The 19041-nt window shown below is 39.8% G+C and overlaps 1 protein-coding gene across 1 annotated transcript in view; it reads right to left on the reverse strand.

Moving 5' to 3' along the window:
• The window catches only part of NRXN3 (neurexin 3), a 2130901-nt gene that overhangs the window by 1611809 nt on the left and 500051 nt on the right, over window positions 1–19041 (reverse strand). The window contains exon 5 of the mRNA XM_042781017.1: window positions 559–860. Coding sequence (XP_042636951.1) covers window positions 559–860 — 302 coding nt within the window. The remainder of the gene's footprint in view (window positions 1–558; window positions 861–19041) is intronic.

A 19041-nucleotide genomic window follows, 5' to 3' on the forward strand; every position in this document is an offset into this window, starting at 1 on the left:
TAATTAATGCCAAGGCTAGAGGTTAAAATAACAAAGAGAAAAAAAAAAAAAAAAAGTAGGTGGGGTGGTAAATTAAAAAAGGAAGAGAGAAAGGAAGACTTTTCTGGAAGGAATTAAAATTATGGCATCATGGCAATGGCTAACTTAATTAAAAAGAAAAACATATATTCAAAGAATGAGGGAGATCTACCAAGCTGCCAAAACAGAACTCTGTTCCTAATTGAATTTAACAATAACATGATAAAATTCAAATGTAATTAAGAAAATGATAAAAAGGAAAGGGAATAAAAGGGATGAAAGTACTCATAAATTTTATTATCTACACAACTGATTTGTTTTTCTTAAAAAATAGGCATAAATGGAGAAATGAATATGAGGAGAAATATATTTTAATAATATCCTCATGAAATTGCAAAGATAGGGAGAAGGTTAGACTTTGACATATCCAAACCCGCATTTCTATTCTCTTCACCTCACCCGTCACCTGCTCCACACACTTCCTGCCCAACTACTTAAGAAGCACCTTGCCAGCAGGCACTCTCTCCCCTCAACCATTACCTGCCGGAGGTTGCGTGTCACTTTGACATCATGCCAGGCGTTGTCGTTGAACTTGCCATTCACGGGCTCCACAATGGCCTCAAAGGCCCCAGACCCCAGATTAATGACCAAGGAGACCGCGCCATCCTTCAGAGCCAGGTTGACATAGTCAGCAGACTTGCCCGTGTGCAGGATGAGCCCGTTACGCTGCCAGGTCTTAAAGGACAGGGTGATCTCATCACTGCTGCTCTGGATTGGGTTTTGAGACAGGTCATAGCACAGGTACTCTGAGCCCCGGAAAGTGGCCACATTCTCCTCTCGAGCTGTAAGAAAAGCAAAGAGGAAAGTGGTCAATACTTGGCTGTCTTGAGTCAGATCCATGCAAATACCTAGTGAACATGCTCCAAGGGCACTCTCTCTCCAACTCTTCCACCAGCATATATCTAAATACAAAGGGAGAATAGCAGAGAAGGGGACCACAGAGAAGCTATTTGTTGGCACAAGGATTGAAGACAAACAAGATTGTGCAGTAGAGCTTGCTGCCTTTCCTTCAAATTTCCTCAGAGAAAACCATTAAGGGTAATTTCATAGAAAATGGTGAAGTGAGGTATACATTGCTCCAGCTGCAGTGATTGCTTTTAAAAGCTTGTAGAAGAGCTGCTTTGGAATGGATAATTAACTGGTCTGACAAAGGGCTCTTTAGTGCTAGGTACTTTTTATTGACCAATAACTAAAAATCAATTACCCTGAAAGATTTGGCTCTGATTTCCATCCATCAATAACCTAGCTAACTTTGGTTTCTCTGGTAAAGTCCTGAGCCCAATGGAGCGTGACTAGGTTATCTGATAGGAAATTAGACCTGAGAAGATGATCAAGCCAGTTAGGAAAGAGGAACAGGAATGTTTTGACCACCCAGAAATACTACTCCTAGACTCAAGCAAGGTCCCCTGTTTTAGATGACTCTGCTCTGACTCACCTGCGACCACCTGCTTCCCCAAAGAACTAGGAGTTCACAGAGCCAAGGTGGCAGCCACCTGGAGCCCATATTCCCTCTCATGACTATATTCCAGATACTGAGGGTCCTATTAGTCCCTTTCCAAAGACACCCAAAACTGTTTCCATGGCCTGTGTGTTCCTTTTTTTCTGGATTATTTCTGAAGACAAACCATGCTGTCAGTGTGCATATCCTGTTGAAGCCCAAGAGGAAGTTAGAAGGGCCTGTTTTCAGGGCTATAGACAGAGTTGGTCATGTGGTCATGTGAGATGGTACACTCAATTGCATTTATACAAGGCCCCTTATGATATATGATGGAGTCAAAGGTGGGAAGAGAAATAGGGCAGGTTATAGGCTGAGGACCAGGAAGCTGATTCACCTTGTGCCACCATTTTCCAAAGCTGAACTCAGAAAACTCCAAAAACTCTAAATTTTAACCTGACTTTCCAAGTAATTATAAAAATACATTTTATGTAATCATTCGTTGATTTGATTTGCAATTCTGACACACAGCCTGACTTAGACTGACCAATTTCATATCAACGTTGGTCAAAACACACTTTATTAATGAAAGAAAATTGCCAACGATACAAGTTTACAAATATATTTTCTCTCTAAAGAACTAGGGGCTAAAAAAATGAGGTTGAGAGAAGTCTATTTCCCCTGCCAGAAATACACTCCTGTCTTATTAACCAAAGCCAAATCCATCTCATCTCAGTTCTTTATCACTCATCACAGCTCTAGGTAAATCACTTAAGTAAAATAAAATATTCTTTCATCATGAGATAAGAGCCATAAAGGAGTCTCTGTCATAATGTAAAGAGATGACCTCTCAGTACATACTGTTAACTTAATCATAGCATTAAGATGTCATTAAAGCATGAACCTTAACTTCACACTTCAGACCATTATAGAAGAAAATTAATTTCTCTCATGTGTTCCAGAGGGCCTCAATCATATATGCCTACCTATAAATGCATATTTCTTTTTGCACACACACAGATCCAAGCAAAAAGGACCTGTCTACTTCTAAGTGGCCGCAGGGTAGCTTACACATATATGTTCCAAATACTACTCAGAGCATAACTCATGCATTTGACCAAAAATAGTCAAAAAATTACCACAGAACAGAAATTTGATACTGTCTGCATGTTTGAAATAGATCCAACCAAGTCCCTAGTGCACTGTCAATATCCATGACCTCTCCATTCATTTCTTAGGAAGTGACTTGGTTAAAATGCAATTGGCCAAGCTCCTACTCTGTAGACTGGGGGTGACCCTGATCTAGAGTAGAAGATGACAAATCAAATGCAGTTATCACGATTAAGCTCTTTCCCATAGACCTGGATGTGCACAGACCCAAATACTGTGTGTGTCCTTGGTGCCGCACATGATATATTAATAGATGTCTTCTATAAACATTTAAGTTACACCTTGTGTGCCCACTGAACTGAGATAAATGAGCAAGGAAAAAGTGCCTCTTAAGAGAAACTTAAATTAATCACTAAATACTCTTCAAAAGGGGAAAGTGTGACACAGAGCAGCAAGGCACCAGAACATTATTTAATGTACTATGTGGTGCTTAATATTTTTCATACAATTAGATCAAAGTGTCCATCAAATCAATAAATTTCAGAACTATAAGAAATTTTAAATTTTGCCTATCTCAGTGCACTTATCTTATTAAGGAAGAAACTTGCCCGAGATGACAAAGTTAGTTTGTGGCACTGCCTAGCAGCCTCTGGATTTTCCCCTAAGTATCAGTTGCCTTCCCTTCTCCTGGAGTCCCTGGGTGATGAAAATGGTTAACATGATTGGCTTCTAACAAAAGGATGGAGGTACGAGCATACCCAGAGGCACCTCAGAAGAAAAGCTTGTTGATTTACTTTCAATAATGCATCCACAGGAAACCTTGGTACTGGTGCCCTGTGCCCAGCACTCTGGGTATACCACATGCTCCTGCTCTACTCCTCAAAGGCCACAAATGATTCTGTGGAGCCATGCATTGACTCACAGACTATCCCAAACCTTGGGTAAATCAACTCAGGAACCTATTACCCATGGCTTATGAATATCACTCTTGCTTACCAAAACAAATGTGTCTCTTTTTCCCTGGAATCTGAATGTGTTTAAAACCAAACAATTCTTTTGTGTGTGGAAAGTCAGAGAAAATAGGACATTGGTGAAAAGAAGAGAATACCACAATAAATAAATAAGTAGAACCAATGTCAGAAAAAAGGTCTATGTAAATTTGATACATATTTATGCTAATCTTCATGCAAATATACCAGGCAAGATTTTATGTATCTGAGTGCTTTTGTTTGCAAGTATCTAATGAAAACTGTCCCAACAGTTCACAATCTTCCCAATCTTCATTCAAGGATGAATTTTCCCCCTGGACCAGCAGAGGCTACTAAGAACAGCATCATCCCAACTGCTGCTTATCTCCTTCCTACATCAACCAACATCACACAACTGAAAGTAACTCTCTGAAACATATCCTAGATAAACAAAGTTATTTTCTTTTCAATTCATGATGTAATTTCCTCTTGACTGAGTGGGTGGGTGGGGGCACTGGCAATGCATGAACCAGTATTTAACCTGTTGCAGTAGAGTGGATTCCAATTAATGATGACTCTGTGTTTCAACACAATCAACACCAATGGAAGCAGCAGTCAAGACATCAGATGACATAGTGCATTGGACAAACTGGGTGCAAAAGACCTCTTTCAAATGCTGAAGAGCAAAGATGTCTCTTTGAAGACTAAGGTGCACCTAACTCAAGCCATAGTATTTTCAATGGCCTCACATGCACGTGAAAGGTGGACAATGAACAAAGAAGACCAAAGAAGAGTTGGTGCTTTTTGAGTTGTGGTTTTGGAGAAGAATACTCAAAGTACTGTGGACTGTGAGAAGAACTTACAAATCTGTCCTGGAAGAAGTGCAGCCAGAATGTTCCTTGGAAGTGAGAAGGGCCAGACTTCACCTCACATTCTTTGGTCATGTTGTCAGAATGGACCGTTACCTGGAGAAGGATATCATGCTTGGTAAAGTGGAAGGTCAGCGAAAAAGGGGAAGGCCCTCAACAAGATGGATTGACACAGAGGCTGCAGCAATGGGCTCAGGTAAAACAAAGACTGTGAGGTTGGCACAGGATGGGGCAGTGTTTTGTTCTGTTGTACATGGGGTCACTATGAGTTGGCTCCGTTGTGATGGCACCTAACAACAACAACTATGTGTTTCAGAATAGAATTGCACTCCATAGGGTTTACAATGGCTGTGATTTTTTTTTTTTGCAAGTAGATTGCCAAGTCCTTCTTCTGAGGGACCATTGAGTGGACTAGAATCAATAACCTTTGCATTAGCAGCCTAGTGCATTAACTATTTATACCATCCCGGAACTGACTGGCTCTGTAAAAATGCAAATAAGGAGCTAAAAAGGAGAAAGTGTGAGGACAGTGAAGAACTTGTTCCTTTGTAAACTCCAATAGCTGATATTTTTCACCTAAGACCCCCACCCTATCTTACTTTCCTTCCAGTAGCTGAGACTCAAGCACTTTCGTATTACCTTGAAAACCATACCGAATTGACAGTGAATGTAACCAAAAGGAGAAAAAACAAAAAGTGACAGTCATACATTTCTAAGCCCATTCAATTCTCCAAACCTCCATTAGAAAAATGTAGTATTACCCCAAATCTTTCTTATAGCCTTAGTGATTACACTGAGAAGGAGGTTGAAGAGACAATGCAGTCACCTTGTATGTGCTGAAGCAAAATAGGTGGCGAAAATCAATGCAGGGAATTATATAACACAGTACACAACTGCTTAGCATAAAGCTACAGCTTGGCAAGAAAGTAGGCACTGACATAGCTAATGGACTGTTTAGTTCCATTTAAATTATATCACCCCAAAGTTTGCAATCAATTGCATAAGTGTTAAAAATAAAAATGTTATTCTCACTGCATGAAAAGCAGAGCTCAACTCTGTACGACAACAAATTGTCTACCCATTATTTGTAAGTGTCCAATTGATTAAACACTAGATGCAACATGGATATGTATAACTCAAGATTTTAAATCAATTTGCATAAGATATGTAAAGTATTGATCTTTCAAATGGCTTGTTAATTCAAATACTGATATATACATAGTATTAACAAGCACTTACTCAATTCTGTTCTCTAATCCTCCCAAAAAAGAAGATAACCAGTGATTTATATAGTAATAATTCTGTTTCTTCTGAAAAATATCAGTGGATTAAAAGATCCAGTGTAGTGTTTTCTTAATATTTAACCTAAGAAATGTGGGCAAATGAACATCTTTGTCTAAAGAAGCCTGTGGTTCTTGATGGATTAGTTTCTTAAGAACATAAACAGGGCTTTGAGATCAAGAAATCTGGAGTTGATCCTATAGGTTATACATAATTTTACTGAGAGGAATGAAATGGTCCAATTGGTATTTAAAAAGATGAATATAGTAGAGCAATGGAAAGAAATGAAGGCAGGGTGACCAACTAAGGATGGGAACACATGTGAACCACTGTGCCAAAGAGGTGGCGTCCCCGCATGGTGAAAATGGTTAGCACGGCCAGCTGTCAACCAAAAGGGTAGAGGCTCAGGTTTACTAAGAGATACATTGTAAGAAAATCCTGACAATCTACTTATGAAAAATCAGCCATTGAAAACCACTGAAAGCACAGAACTTGCTCTGACACACAGGGTGCCATGAGTTGACGTCAACTCGATGGCAACTGGTAGGTAGGTAGGTCATTCCAAGGGGATGCCTGGGAAAGGTTCAGCCTGAATGCTGATATAGTTACTGGGGTGAGTTTTCCATTTCACTGGGCAAGAATATTAGCAAAATATTCCTATGAGAGACAGTGTACCAAACCAGAGTTCACAGAAGGAAGTAAACATCTGTATATTTCCTTCCTTCCTGATAATGTCCTTCAGAGATACAGACAGAATTAGTCTCATCTTCCCATCATTTGTCCTTCAATTTGGCCTCAGTGCAGCAGTGCAGTACTTTCATCTGCAATGATGCAAAGATAACTCTGGCTGGCCATCCTGGCCTGGCCCACCCTGCAGCTAATGAGGCACAAAAACACATGGGCTGCTGCTGTCCTCCCTGCCAGACAAAGGGATTGCCTGTAGTCCTGGACCTACCTGCTGCCTCCCTTTCTCTGATGACAAATTCAGCAGGAACCGCATCATACCCCCTCCACCTGTGCAGCTACAATGAGAGGTTCTGGGTTCTCAAGGTCAGAGCTTAACACATCACCATATACTTCAGGCCACTGCTTCCTAGGCAAAGATACTCTGATGATGACTAAAGAAGTACGGAGCCCAAGGCAGTGGGTAGATAACTGCAGAAATGAATTTCTCAAGAAGTCCAACAATTCATAACTTATCTGCTCCTCCCTGTAATCCATGAGGTTATTGTTGTTAGCTGCCATTGATTGACTCTACTAAGGAGCTCTGGTAGTGTAGTGCCTAAGGCATTTGACTGCTAACCAGAAGGCTAGAGGTTCAAACCCACCATCCACTCCTCAGAAGGAAGATTGGGCGATCTACTTCCATAGTGATACTCCTTCGGAAACCTAAGGAGGGGTCACTGTGAGTCGGATCTGACTCAATGGCAGTGAGTTTGGTTTGGAACAGCAGCCTATGTACCCCAGAGTGAAATATTACTCAGTCCTGTGTCATTCTCACAATTGCTAGCATGTTTGAGTACATTGTGGCAGATATTGTGTCAATCCATCTCAATGAGGGTCTCCCTCATACTTGTTGGCCCTATATTTCATGAAACATGATATCCTCATCCAATGATTGATCCTTCCTGAGCATGTGTCCAAGCAAGCAAGTCAGACAATGTTCTGCTGTGATTCTTAAGATTTTCACTAGCTAAAATCTGAAAGGACATTGCCAGGCTTTCTTCGAGTCTTTATCTGGAAGCTCTGTAAAAACTTGTCCACCATGGATGACTCTGCTAGTATTTGAAATACCAGTAGCACAGCCTCCAGCATCATGGCAACATATGAGCCACCAAAGTAGGACAAAATGACAGATGGGTGGTGGCTGCTCATCCCTATTGTTATTAGCTGCTGTTGAGTCAGGTTGGACTCATAGTGATCTTAAGTGATCACGACATTGGCTGGTCCTGCACCATCCTCACGAGTGTTGATGTGTTTGAGTCCATCCTTGCAGCCACCATGTCAATCTATTTAATGGAAGGTTTCCTTTGTTTTCACTGACGCTCCGCTTACCAACCATGATGTCCTTTTCTACCAATTAGTCTTTCCTGATGATGGATCCAAAATAAGCAAGATAAAGTCATACCATCCTCACTTCTAAGGAGAACTCTGTCTGTAGTTCCTACAAGACTGATTTGTTCTTTCTTCTAGCAGTCCACAGTATTTTTAATATTCTTTGCCAACCCCACAATTCAAATGCATCAAGTCTTCAATCTTCCTTTATCATTGCTCATGCCTGGGCGGAGGGGCATAACAGCCTCATTTCTGAAAGGTACCTTGACCCAGAACAGTAATTTAGCTAGTTTGCTAGCAAAAGGAACAGGGCAAGGCAAGTATAAATTAGGTCTTGCACAATTCTGTTTCTTTTCCACATAACCTGCTCAGAATCCAACCTCCAGAACCAGAATATCTTTAAAGGCCTCTTGAGAGCTGTGGGCAGACATCCACATTAGCTGTTGGGATGTAGGATGATTATGCTTTCAATTATGAAGAGAAAGTAGAAATCCTTTTACTAGAGTGGATTCTATTTCCATTACCTAAAGACATTTTCTGGCAGAATTTGAAGAAGAAACCCACTGATTGAGTTAGAAAGACAAAAGATTGTACAAGTGACCACACTCTTGCTTCTCCCTGTTCCACTTCCCTTACAATGTATTTTAGGGCCAAACAAAGCATTAGTATAGATCAAACTGTGGAGCTATCCCCCAAGGACAAATGATAGACTCCTTCGCCTGCCGCATCCCATCACACAGGTATTATAATAGTAAAGTGTGCCAGCAGACAGGAAATTGTGTCACTATGAGTATGCCTGCACTACAAAAGAGAACACAGAGGTAACCTGACCTCCTGAGGTCATTTCCAACCCTTCTCCTCAGACTCTGTATAGGAGAGATGCAATGAAGAAATAGATGGACTTTTCCATGCTGACTGGGTTACTCACTAGCTTGCAGATGCTTCTTGAAAGTGATGAGAAGGAAAAGAGTAAATCAAGTTGTCACTTGGAAAATAAGCACCCTCATCCTTGTGAGGGAATCTGCCTCAGTCCAAAAAAAGATGGCCTGGAAAACCGTGCTTCACTGAAATCACTAGAAAGCTAATGGCATCCTGAGGACTGAATTGCTCTCAATTGCATTACAGTAAAATTTCACTTTTTTGCTCATTCATTTAAGTAATAAGGAATTACAGATACCAAGGTTGGGCAATCTACTTCCATAGAGATACCATCTTGGAAACCGAAGGAGGGGTCACTATGAGCCAAATCAACTCGACAGCAGCTTATTTTATTTAAATAAAAATATTTAAAATTATGTGTGTGTGTGTGTGTGTGTGTGTGTTATGTACCAGGTAATGTGTCCAGTGCTAAAAGGACAGATTTAGCTTGGCAATCCCCTGAGTAAGTATAATTAGTCATCATTTTACACATGAAGAGAAATTGTAAATCTAAGATTTATGAATACCTACTCAGTGTCAGCCTCTGATGTAGGTTCACATTAAACAGGGAACCCTCCTGTACCTCAGATTGCAGGGGAAACAAGAAGTATTACGACAAACTCCATGGGCTTTGAATTATACAGACCTGGGTTCGACAGTTCTGTAACTTATCTAAAACAATGGAAACTTAAACTTATTACTTCTCTAATCTATAAAATGGGAATAACCAAACTACATATTTCATAGATTTGCTGTGATACATGATTAAGATAAAGTTCTTGGTCTAGTCCCAGCCATAGAAATGTTAGCTATTATTGTTGTTGCTGTGTTGAATGCAGGCACAAACAAGTAATTATAACTTATTTTAGTAAGTGATGTAGGCATACAAAAGAGGGAGCAATTGAGCTTTTAATGTTAGGAAAGGTATCACACAAGAGGTCATACAAAAGCTGTGTCTTGAAGTATGAGGAAGTGTTCACCAGACAAAGGGAGGGATGGAATTTTAGTCAGAAGAAAACGTCTTCCCTGGTGTGGTTGTTAGAAATGTAAGGGGCTCTGAGAAAGGCCACAAGTACAGTGATGGGGATGAGTGGAGGCCTGAAGGGAGAGAGCTCAAGATGCAGGCTAGGGGAGTAGCTGCCATATTCTTGAGACACTGATAGCGGGGAATCAGCAGAGGAGAACTTCAGCTGATGAGTGGCACAATTATACGTGTGTTTCATCAGTGGTTGAGTGGGTAGGCCAATGGTTTCAGAAAGCATTTTCAAGGTGGAATATATGTCACTTAAGCAGACACAGTCCGAGACAACTGTGCTGCATATGCCTGCCTGCCCAGTTAAAATAATTTATGTAACAAACGGTACATTTTCCCTTAACTACCTAACTCATAAATTAAACTTAATTATGCTTCTTACACTAATGGCTTCACATTTTAATTGTGGGTCAGTCAATCAAACAAGCATTGAATACAGGGGCTGTATCTTATAGAGGGACTCCATGTCCTTGTCTCTGGGACTCTGTGAGAACATCTCTTCATTCTTCAGAGATAAATAGTTTTGGTGTAACTCCATGGGCTTTTATTTCCCTTTACCATTCACTTTTTCTAATGAGAGGAGAATTGGTTCACCTGGTTGGTGATAAAGTAAGGGTCTGATATCCATTGGCTCACATTCCTTAATAAGGTAATCATTATCACCATGTGGCTGTCTTTCTCTCTCTTTCATATCTACCCTTCTGAAAAGGATCCTGAGTTTTCCTCCAGGTTCCTATACAGTACGTTTATCAGAATAGATTCTGTCCCTGGGGAGGGAGACCTACAGTTTCCTAGCTATTCTATTTCTGAACAGGTGACTGCAATGCAGAAGCAATTACAAGGAAGTCCAATTTGTCTACCAATCAAAGTCACATCTTCTTACACAGTTCCACCGGTAGAATCCTTGGCCTGACTACCAATCTAACTCTTGTGTCTATTCCTCAACTGGTTTAGAAGTCACAGGGGAGTGTCATGATTGTCATTTCAGAGCCCAACAAATACTGAAATAGGCACCAAAGCAAAGGTATTAGAAGCAATTAAGGATATGGAATCAGTTCTGACTAGGAAAATAAGAGACACAGCTGGAACCCACACAAGATCAATAACAAGAAAATATATCAATAATTTAAAAGCCATCTCTGTGCTGTAGTGTTTCCTGAAGATACATTTCTGGAAGTCACAATAAGTAGGAAAGTGATTACAATGGCGAAGAATGTAACCTGTAACCAGAGTCACCTTTTCGGAGATAAGTTTCAGACTCAGTTTTTAAGTCTGTAATTTAAGTGCACAAATATACACACAAACACAAATGCAAAACATTCACAGATAACTCCCCCCTCCACAAATGTACGTATCCTCTGACTGTTAGCCCAGTCCACAAAAAAATAATTGGCATGCTTATGTTTTTCTTTCAATCTGATTCTTCTATCAGTTACTGAATAATTAAGGCAATTACACTGAAGTCCCAGATGCCAGGTTGTGAGAGTACACTGTGGACCTAATTAGGATAAAAAAAAAAAAAAAAAATGACCAGAACACAGAGTTGGAAAGGACAGGATGAGGGACTGTAATTGTGAAGCAAACAAAATTAATAATAAAAAAATTTACAGTGAATGTAAAGCAGAAAGAAGATCATCTGAAATTATTTTTATTTTACTTTGGTACACACACTAATTCTAAACACTACCAAATGAACTATTCACTCTAACCACTCATTCATATTTAGAAAGGAATATAAAAGTGCTGAAAAGTTCATAGAATTTGGGAAAACGCATGCAGATTCTTACTTAGATGCAATAAAAAGAATTTTTTCAATCTGTATGAACTTTTAAGATACTTATTTCTGCCAAATCTCTTAGTCCAAAATGAAAAGAAAGAAACCTCCATAAATAAAACATTACCATAACAATTACCACTGCCTCACAAGAAACCTTGGAAGACCATCTAATCTTCCTCTTGCCTCAGTCAGTCTCTATCTAAATGATCTTTTCGGTAAAACTCTTACATTTAAATATCTAGAGAGAAAAAAAAAACATAATTAGGTGTTATTATGTAAAACTTCCTGCAGATATTTTAGGAGCTCAAATGATTCTTGGTCCTTAACAAGGAAAGTAAGGTTATCTAGAGGCCACTAAATTTCATTTGGGTCATCAATTCAGAAGTAAAAGAATTTAGAGGGTTTTACCTAATATGCTCATCCTTCAGGCCTGAATATGTAGAGAATAATAAACATGAACTGTGGGTGGCCAATCAACTTTACCTCTAGTAATTTATTCACACACAGTCCTGATATTACTAATTATATATTTTGTACAGCTCTACTCTTATGTAACAAGACTAGAAAACATACATAAAGGAAATTATCCACCAGCTTCAGGTAGTAGTTACTTCTGGGGAGGAAGAACAGAGGCAAAGTCAAGAAGGTATGCAGACAAGAGTGTTTATAAAAGAATATGAAGCAAAATGGCCAAATGTTAAGATTTGTTCAACGTGGGCCATGGCTAAGCCAATTTTTATAATGTCCTGTGTCTGAATATTTCATACTTTTTTAAAAAAAATGTTAAATCTCTTCAAATCATTCTGATAAAACACCAAATTATCCAATAAATCTTGACTTATTCTTTGGGATATCAACTCCGTAACCTTATACTGTGAGCAGCAGTGGTTTCACCTTTCAATAGCCCATATAACCCTGAATAAGTTAAATAAATGCTTGTGGAACTGCAGTATATAATGACATGCAGCTGTATGGATGGCAGTCGTTCTAACATTATCAATTCCTCCTCCTGCCCCCTCATTGCCTCCCCACTCTTATCTGGGCACCTCTTGCTCAATGGCCTGGCATCACTGAGTCCAGTCTGGCTTTCTAAGGGCAAGGGGAGAGAATTCTGATGGAAGATGAGGGATAGAGCAGACACTGCCACCCTGCTGGGGGTCAAGCAGGGCTGGGGTCTGGACTGTCCCACAACTAGAAGGACCACAAGCCTCACAAATGCATTTTTCTACAGCAGAATAAAACCACCCTAGTTCTTTAATAAAATGTCCACTGAGAAGCCTAAATCTGAGCCCACCCCACTGGCCTCGTCCTGAAGCTGGCACCCAGTTACTCCTTTGTTAGCACTGGGGCTGAGCCTTCAAGTCTAGACACAGTGGCTTGTTAAAAAGCCCTGTAGTCAATGCCTGGACAAGATCAATAAGGCTTTTTATGACACAATGAAAACGTTCTATTTTGTTAAATGTAGCTAATTCTCCTTTTCTGCCGCACTCTTAAAGCTTTCAGAGCCAAACACTGGAGGTGAGGTGATTAAAACCCTGTTCAGAGACACAAACTGGGGAACTTGGCCAGTGTGGAGTTACAAATTATAGAAACCTGGCCTGAGTCTTCTTTTATAGCTATGTCGGCTTTCCTCCTCCTCTCAAGGAAACAAACATGACAAGAAGATAGTGGTGTCAATAAAAACTGCCCTACTCCAAGGCTTTCAAACAGAGACTGATAATATCCAAGGCCTAGAAAAAGTAAACTAAAGAATCTGGATTTGGGGACAGGTAAGTGAGGACAATGGCATGTAGAGGTCACCACTGGTCTGTCAGTTTCTCACACTGTGGTGGCTGGTGTGTTGCTGTGAGGCCGAAAGCTATGCCACTGGTATTTCAGGTACCAGCAGGGTCACCCATGGTGGCCAAGTTTCAGTGGAACTTCCAGACTAAGATAGACTGGGAAGAAGGATGAGACCATCCACTTCTGAAAAAAAAAAAACTGGCCACTGGAAACCAATGAAAAGGGAAGGTTCTCTAAAATGGATACAGATTTAAAAATCAGTGACCTAATGTAAGAAGCATTAATAAAGGGGAAATTCTTAAGTGATTATAAATTCAATTAGAGAACTAATAATGCACATAAAATTAGAACAAAGTGTTTTTTTCATTTTCATCATTTCTTCATCTTAGACTATTGGCAGAATCTTTTCCTAGGGCGAGAATAATTTTTTTTTTTTTTTTTTTTGCTTGCTAGAGTATAAAAAGGACAGCAAATTAACTTTCATAAAATCTACATATAATGGCTTTTGTATACCCACTTCCATCAAGTCCATGCCAACTCATAGTGACCCTTTAAGACAGAGTAGAACAGCCTCATAGGGTTTCCAAGGATATAAACCTTTACAGAAGCATACTGCCTCATCTTTCACCCATGAAGTGGCTGGTGGGTTTGAATCACTGACCTTTTGGTTAGCAGCCAATCCATTTATACCTTAACCACTTGCCAAAGATATACGTGTACTTGTGTATATGTGGTAGTTATGTTTGAGTGTCAACTTGGCTGGGCAGCTAGTGGTAGTTATTCCCCATCATGAGACTGGCAATCAACTCCATGGTTGGATCTACCACAAGCAGCTGAGTAGCTGCCTTTGGGATGTGGTCTGCTTCCCGTATATAAGGAGAAGCCTTGGGAATAGTCTCTAGCTTATGGCACACTTGGACCCTGCATGCAACCGTGTCATTGTTCAGCAGCCTGCCATGGTCTGCTGACCTTGGACTTACAATGGACTTAAATTAATGATCTGCCATGTGGTTTGGTAACATCAGGACTATGCCTTTTTACCTATCAACCTTGGGTTTGTCAGCCTCAGCAGCTAGCAGCTGTCTGAATGAAGAAAAGCCTCTAGCTCTAGTGGGTCAAGGACAGGAGGCAGAGCTGGATACCAAGGTTGAGGGGCTTTCACCCAGCCCCTAGAGCCTGGGACTTTGAACTTGGACTTAAAGTCTCCAAACTGTAAGAGAATAAACTCCTGTTTGTTAAGGCCATTCCATTTGTGGTATGTTCTTGTCAGAGCAGCACTAGGTAACCAGAACAAGTACTAATAATTCACATAAAATTGGAATAAAGGTTTTTTTTTTTTCATCATTTCTTCATCTCAGACTATTGGCAGAATCTTTTCCTAGGGGCAGAAGAATTTTTTTTTTTTTTTTTTTTGCTTGCTAGAGTATGAAAAGGACAGGAAATTAACATTCATAAAATCTACATATAATACCCACTTCCATCAAGCCCATGCCAACTCATAGTGACCCTTTAGGACAGAGTAGAACAGCCTCATAGGGTTTCCAAGACTATAAACCTTTACAGAAACATAATGCCTCATCTTTCTCCTATGAAGTGGCTGGTAGGTTTGAATCACTGACCTTTTGGTTAGTACCAATCCATTTATGCTTTAATCACTGTGCCATAGATATATGAGTACAAACATGAAGCCCTGTGGTACAGTGGCTTAGTGCTCAGCTGCTAACCAAAAAGTCAGAAGCTAAGCTTATTGTCCACTCCATAGGACAAAGATGTGGCAATCTGTTTCCATGCAGTGATAGCCTTGGAAATCCTGTAGGGCAGTTCTCCTCTGTTCTGTAGGGTCTCTATGAGTTGGAATCAACTCAGTGGCAATGGCTTTGTTGTTCTTAAGTGCTGCCAAGTCGATTCTGACTCATAGCCACCCTATCTACAGCCGAACAAAACACTGTCCTGTCCTGAGCCATCCTCACAGTTGTTGCTATGTTTGAGTCCACTGTTGTTGCCCCTGTGTGGATCCATTTTGTTAAGGGTGTTCCTCTTTTTTCACTGAAGATCTACTTTACCAAGTATGATGACCTTCTCCAGGGACTGGTACTTCCGGTAACATGTCCAAAGTTAAGAGACAAAGTCTGACCATTGTACTTCTAAGGAGCATTCTGCTGTACTTTTTCCAAGACAGATTTGTTTGTTCTGGAAATCCATGTTATATTCAATATTCATCACCAACACCATAATTTAAAATCATAAATTTTTCTTCATTCTTTCTTTTTCATTGGCCAGCTTTTGCATGCATATGAGGCAAATGAAAATACAATGGCTTGGGCTAGGCACATCTTAGTCTTCAAGGTGCCATCTTTGCTTGTAACACTTTCAAGAGGTCTTTTGCACCAGACTTAACCATTGCAAGACATTGCTTGATTTCTTGACTGCTGCTTACAGGGTCATTGATTGAGGATCCAAGTAAAATGAAACCCTTAACAACTTCAGTATTTTCACCATTTATTATGATGCTTCCTATTGGTCCAGTTTTGAGGATTTTTGTTTTCTTTATGTTGAAGTACAATCCATACTGAAGGCTGTAGTCTTTGATCTTCATCAGTAAGTGCTTCAATCTTCTTCACTTTCAGCAAGCAAGGTTGTTACTTAGCCCCCAATCTTGACACTTTGCTCTTCTTCATATAGTCCTACTTCTTGGATTATTTGCTCAGCATATAGATCGAATAAATACGGTAAAAGGATGCAAACTGTGATGCACACCTTTCTTGATTTTAAACCATGCAGTATTTCCTTGTTCTGTTCAAACAACTGCCTCTTAGTCTGTGTACAGGTTCCGCATGAGCACAATTAAGTTTTCTGGAATTTCCATTCTTTCCAATGTTATCCATTATTACTTATATCCACATAGTCAGATGTCTTTGCATAATCATTAAAGCACAGGTAAACATCTTTCTGGTGTTTTCTGCTTTTAGCCCCAATTCATCTGACATCATCAATGATATACCTCATACTTCATCCCTGTTCTATGTGTTTGAAAGGAATCAACTCAATGGCAATGGAATTGTGTGTGGACATAAGCAAAGATGGCTGGACTTTGCTTCTCATACTTCGGTCATATTGTCAGGAGGACGAGACCCTGGGAAAGGCTATCATACTTGGTAAAGTAGAGGGTAAGCGAGAAATAGGAAGACCCTCAAAGAGAAGGATTGACACAGTGGCTGCAACAATGGGCTCCGGCATAACAAAGATTATGAGGATGGTGCAGGACCAGGCAGTGTCACGATGAGTCAGAACTGACTTGATGGCACCTAGCACCACCACCACCACCACCAACACACACACACACACACACACACACACACACACACACGGTTTTAAAGGAATCAACGAAGATTTTTTTTTTGGTGATTTTAGAGTTGCAAAACTTCAAAACACCACTAGACTCAACATTTTATTTAGAGAGATAAATGTGTGTTCATATATTGTATGAAAGGGGAAATTTTTTAATCCTTATTTAACCTTTTTAACAAGCCACTGTGTCTAGACTTGAAGGCTCAGCCCCGGTGCTAACAAAGGAGTAACTGGGTGCCAGCTTCAGGACGAGGCCAGTGGGGTGGGCTCAGCTTTAGGCTTCTCAGTGGACATTTTATTAAAGAACTAGGGTGGTTTTATTCTGCTGTAGAAAAATGCATTTGTGAGGCTTGTGGTCCTTCTAGTTGTGGGACAGTCCAGACCCCAGCCTTGCTTGATGGCAAGCATGGTGGCAGTGTTTGCTCTATCCCTCATCTTCCTCACAAAAGTCTATGAAACAGTTTTACTAACTCCGTTTTAGAGATGATAAAACTGAGGTACAGAAGGAGTTGAATAACTTTCCCAATGCTATAACTAGTAAAAAGCAGATCTGAGGTACCGATAAGATCAATCTACAAAGACTATAAGCTTCCCTCTAGGTCATGCTGCCTCCTGCTTGGGGTTGGGTATCTTTTGCAAAGATTCCTTTCAACAGAATCTCTGTTAGAGATGAACTATTCCTGTCTTTTAAAAAATAATAAGAAGAAGACATACTTGCCTAGCGTGTCACATTTGCCAAACCACTTTTATGCGTATTATCTAATTTTGTGAATGATAAGTGCCCTTCAGCAGCTTGGGCAGGTATCTCTATCTGCTCAACAAGACTCGCTTTTCAGCAAACTTTTAGATGCATTAACCACATACTTTTGAATTATGAATACACATTATAAAAATAATCAGGAAAATTAAAGTAATTCTATACACTGGAAATATACAAATGCCAAAAAAAAAAAAAAAGAATTGTAAGTGTAGGAGCATAAATGAGTAAAGTAACTTTTCTGTTTTTTAATCTGAAGTGAAAGCCCTCTTTGTAAGCCAGAATGGTTCATAAGCTATTGTCACACCTAGGCAAGCCCACTGATGCTCCAGGGCCAAACGGCTGGATTCTGATGTATAAACCTTAGCACCAGAAGATTATAGTCAGAAATATGCTCCTAGCTTGCTCCAGGGTAGCTTCAGAGGGGAAGAAATTTAGTTGATTTGTGATTTTAAAAGTACACTAAACTGGGATTATAAGTCTCTGAAATGGACCTTCAAATTTGTTTGGTTTTGTAGCTTGCACAGTCATTTATGATGAACATTTATAATTCCTATAATACCCAGGCTGAAAAATCAAAATCTGAATTCTCCCCAGAAATACCATGTAGTATTTATCAGTTTAGTTTTTTTTTTTTTAATCTGTGGGTTATGATGGAACAATAACTTATCTGGATTTCCCAATTATGCTATGATGATTTTGCACATGTCACAGATTTAGAGACATTGTGATATCTGTATATATCATGAAACGATCAAGATTTCTGACCACATTTTATAACTGAAAACATCAGAACAAAGGGCATACAAAAACAGTGTCTGGTGTTTAAGAAAACAAAGAGGACTGTGGCTCATTTCTGCCAGATATGGTGAAATTTCCACATAGATAGCAGCAAAGATGAATTTGAGTATGGTGGAAACTAAAGGCTAAGAAGTGGCTGAACCTCCTTTTCTGATTTAAATTCCCAAAAACTTGGTCTTATCTGTGTCTACCAAAAAAAAAAAAAAAAAAATCCACTGTCATCAAGTTGGATCTGAATCATAACGACACCTCCTTGGGTTTCTGAGGCAGTATCACTGCGGAAGTAGATTGCCCAACCTTCTTTCCGGGAATGGCTGGTGGATTTGAACCTTCTGGTTAGCAGTCAAATGCCTGAGGCACTACAGCACCCGAGCTCCCTGTCTGTCTCTAGGCATGATCATATCATGAAGGCTGGACCACAGAAAGTAAAATGAACATGAAGCTGAGGTAGACACCAGAATGCCATTATCATAGTTTATAATGAAAATTTATCACCAAAAAAAGAAAGAAAATCCCAAAATTCACGGACTTGGATTCCACCATTTGTTCCCAAATAACAGTCTGAAATCAAGTTTTAACCAGTCCATGATACAATCAAGAAAATAAAGAGACTGCAAAACACACACACACAAAAAAAAAAACCAGACACAGCCCAATAAATAAATTAATTAATAGTATTTAAAAAAAATAAAAGAAGTAACAGGGGGCAATGTTATGATAACTTCTAAGCCACAGTCAATCACCCTGATGGAGTGAGTTGTTTGACCTGTGAGCTTATGACTATGGTGGCGGAGGCCATCAAGCTCAATTGGCATAACATACTACACAA

The sequence above is a fragment of the Orycteropus afer genome, unplaced genomic scaffold (genome assembly GCF_000298275.1).
Source record: "Orycteropus afer afer isolate SDZICR_OR568_19922 unplaced genomic scaffold, OryAfe1.0 scaffold00079, whole genome shotgun sequence".
Lineage (NCBI taxonomy): Eukaryota > Metazoa > Chordata > Mammalia > Tubulidentata > Orycteropodidae > Orycteropus > Orycteropus afer.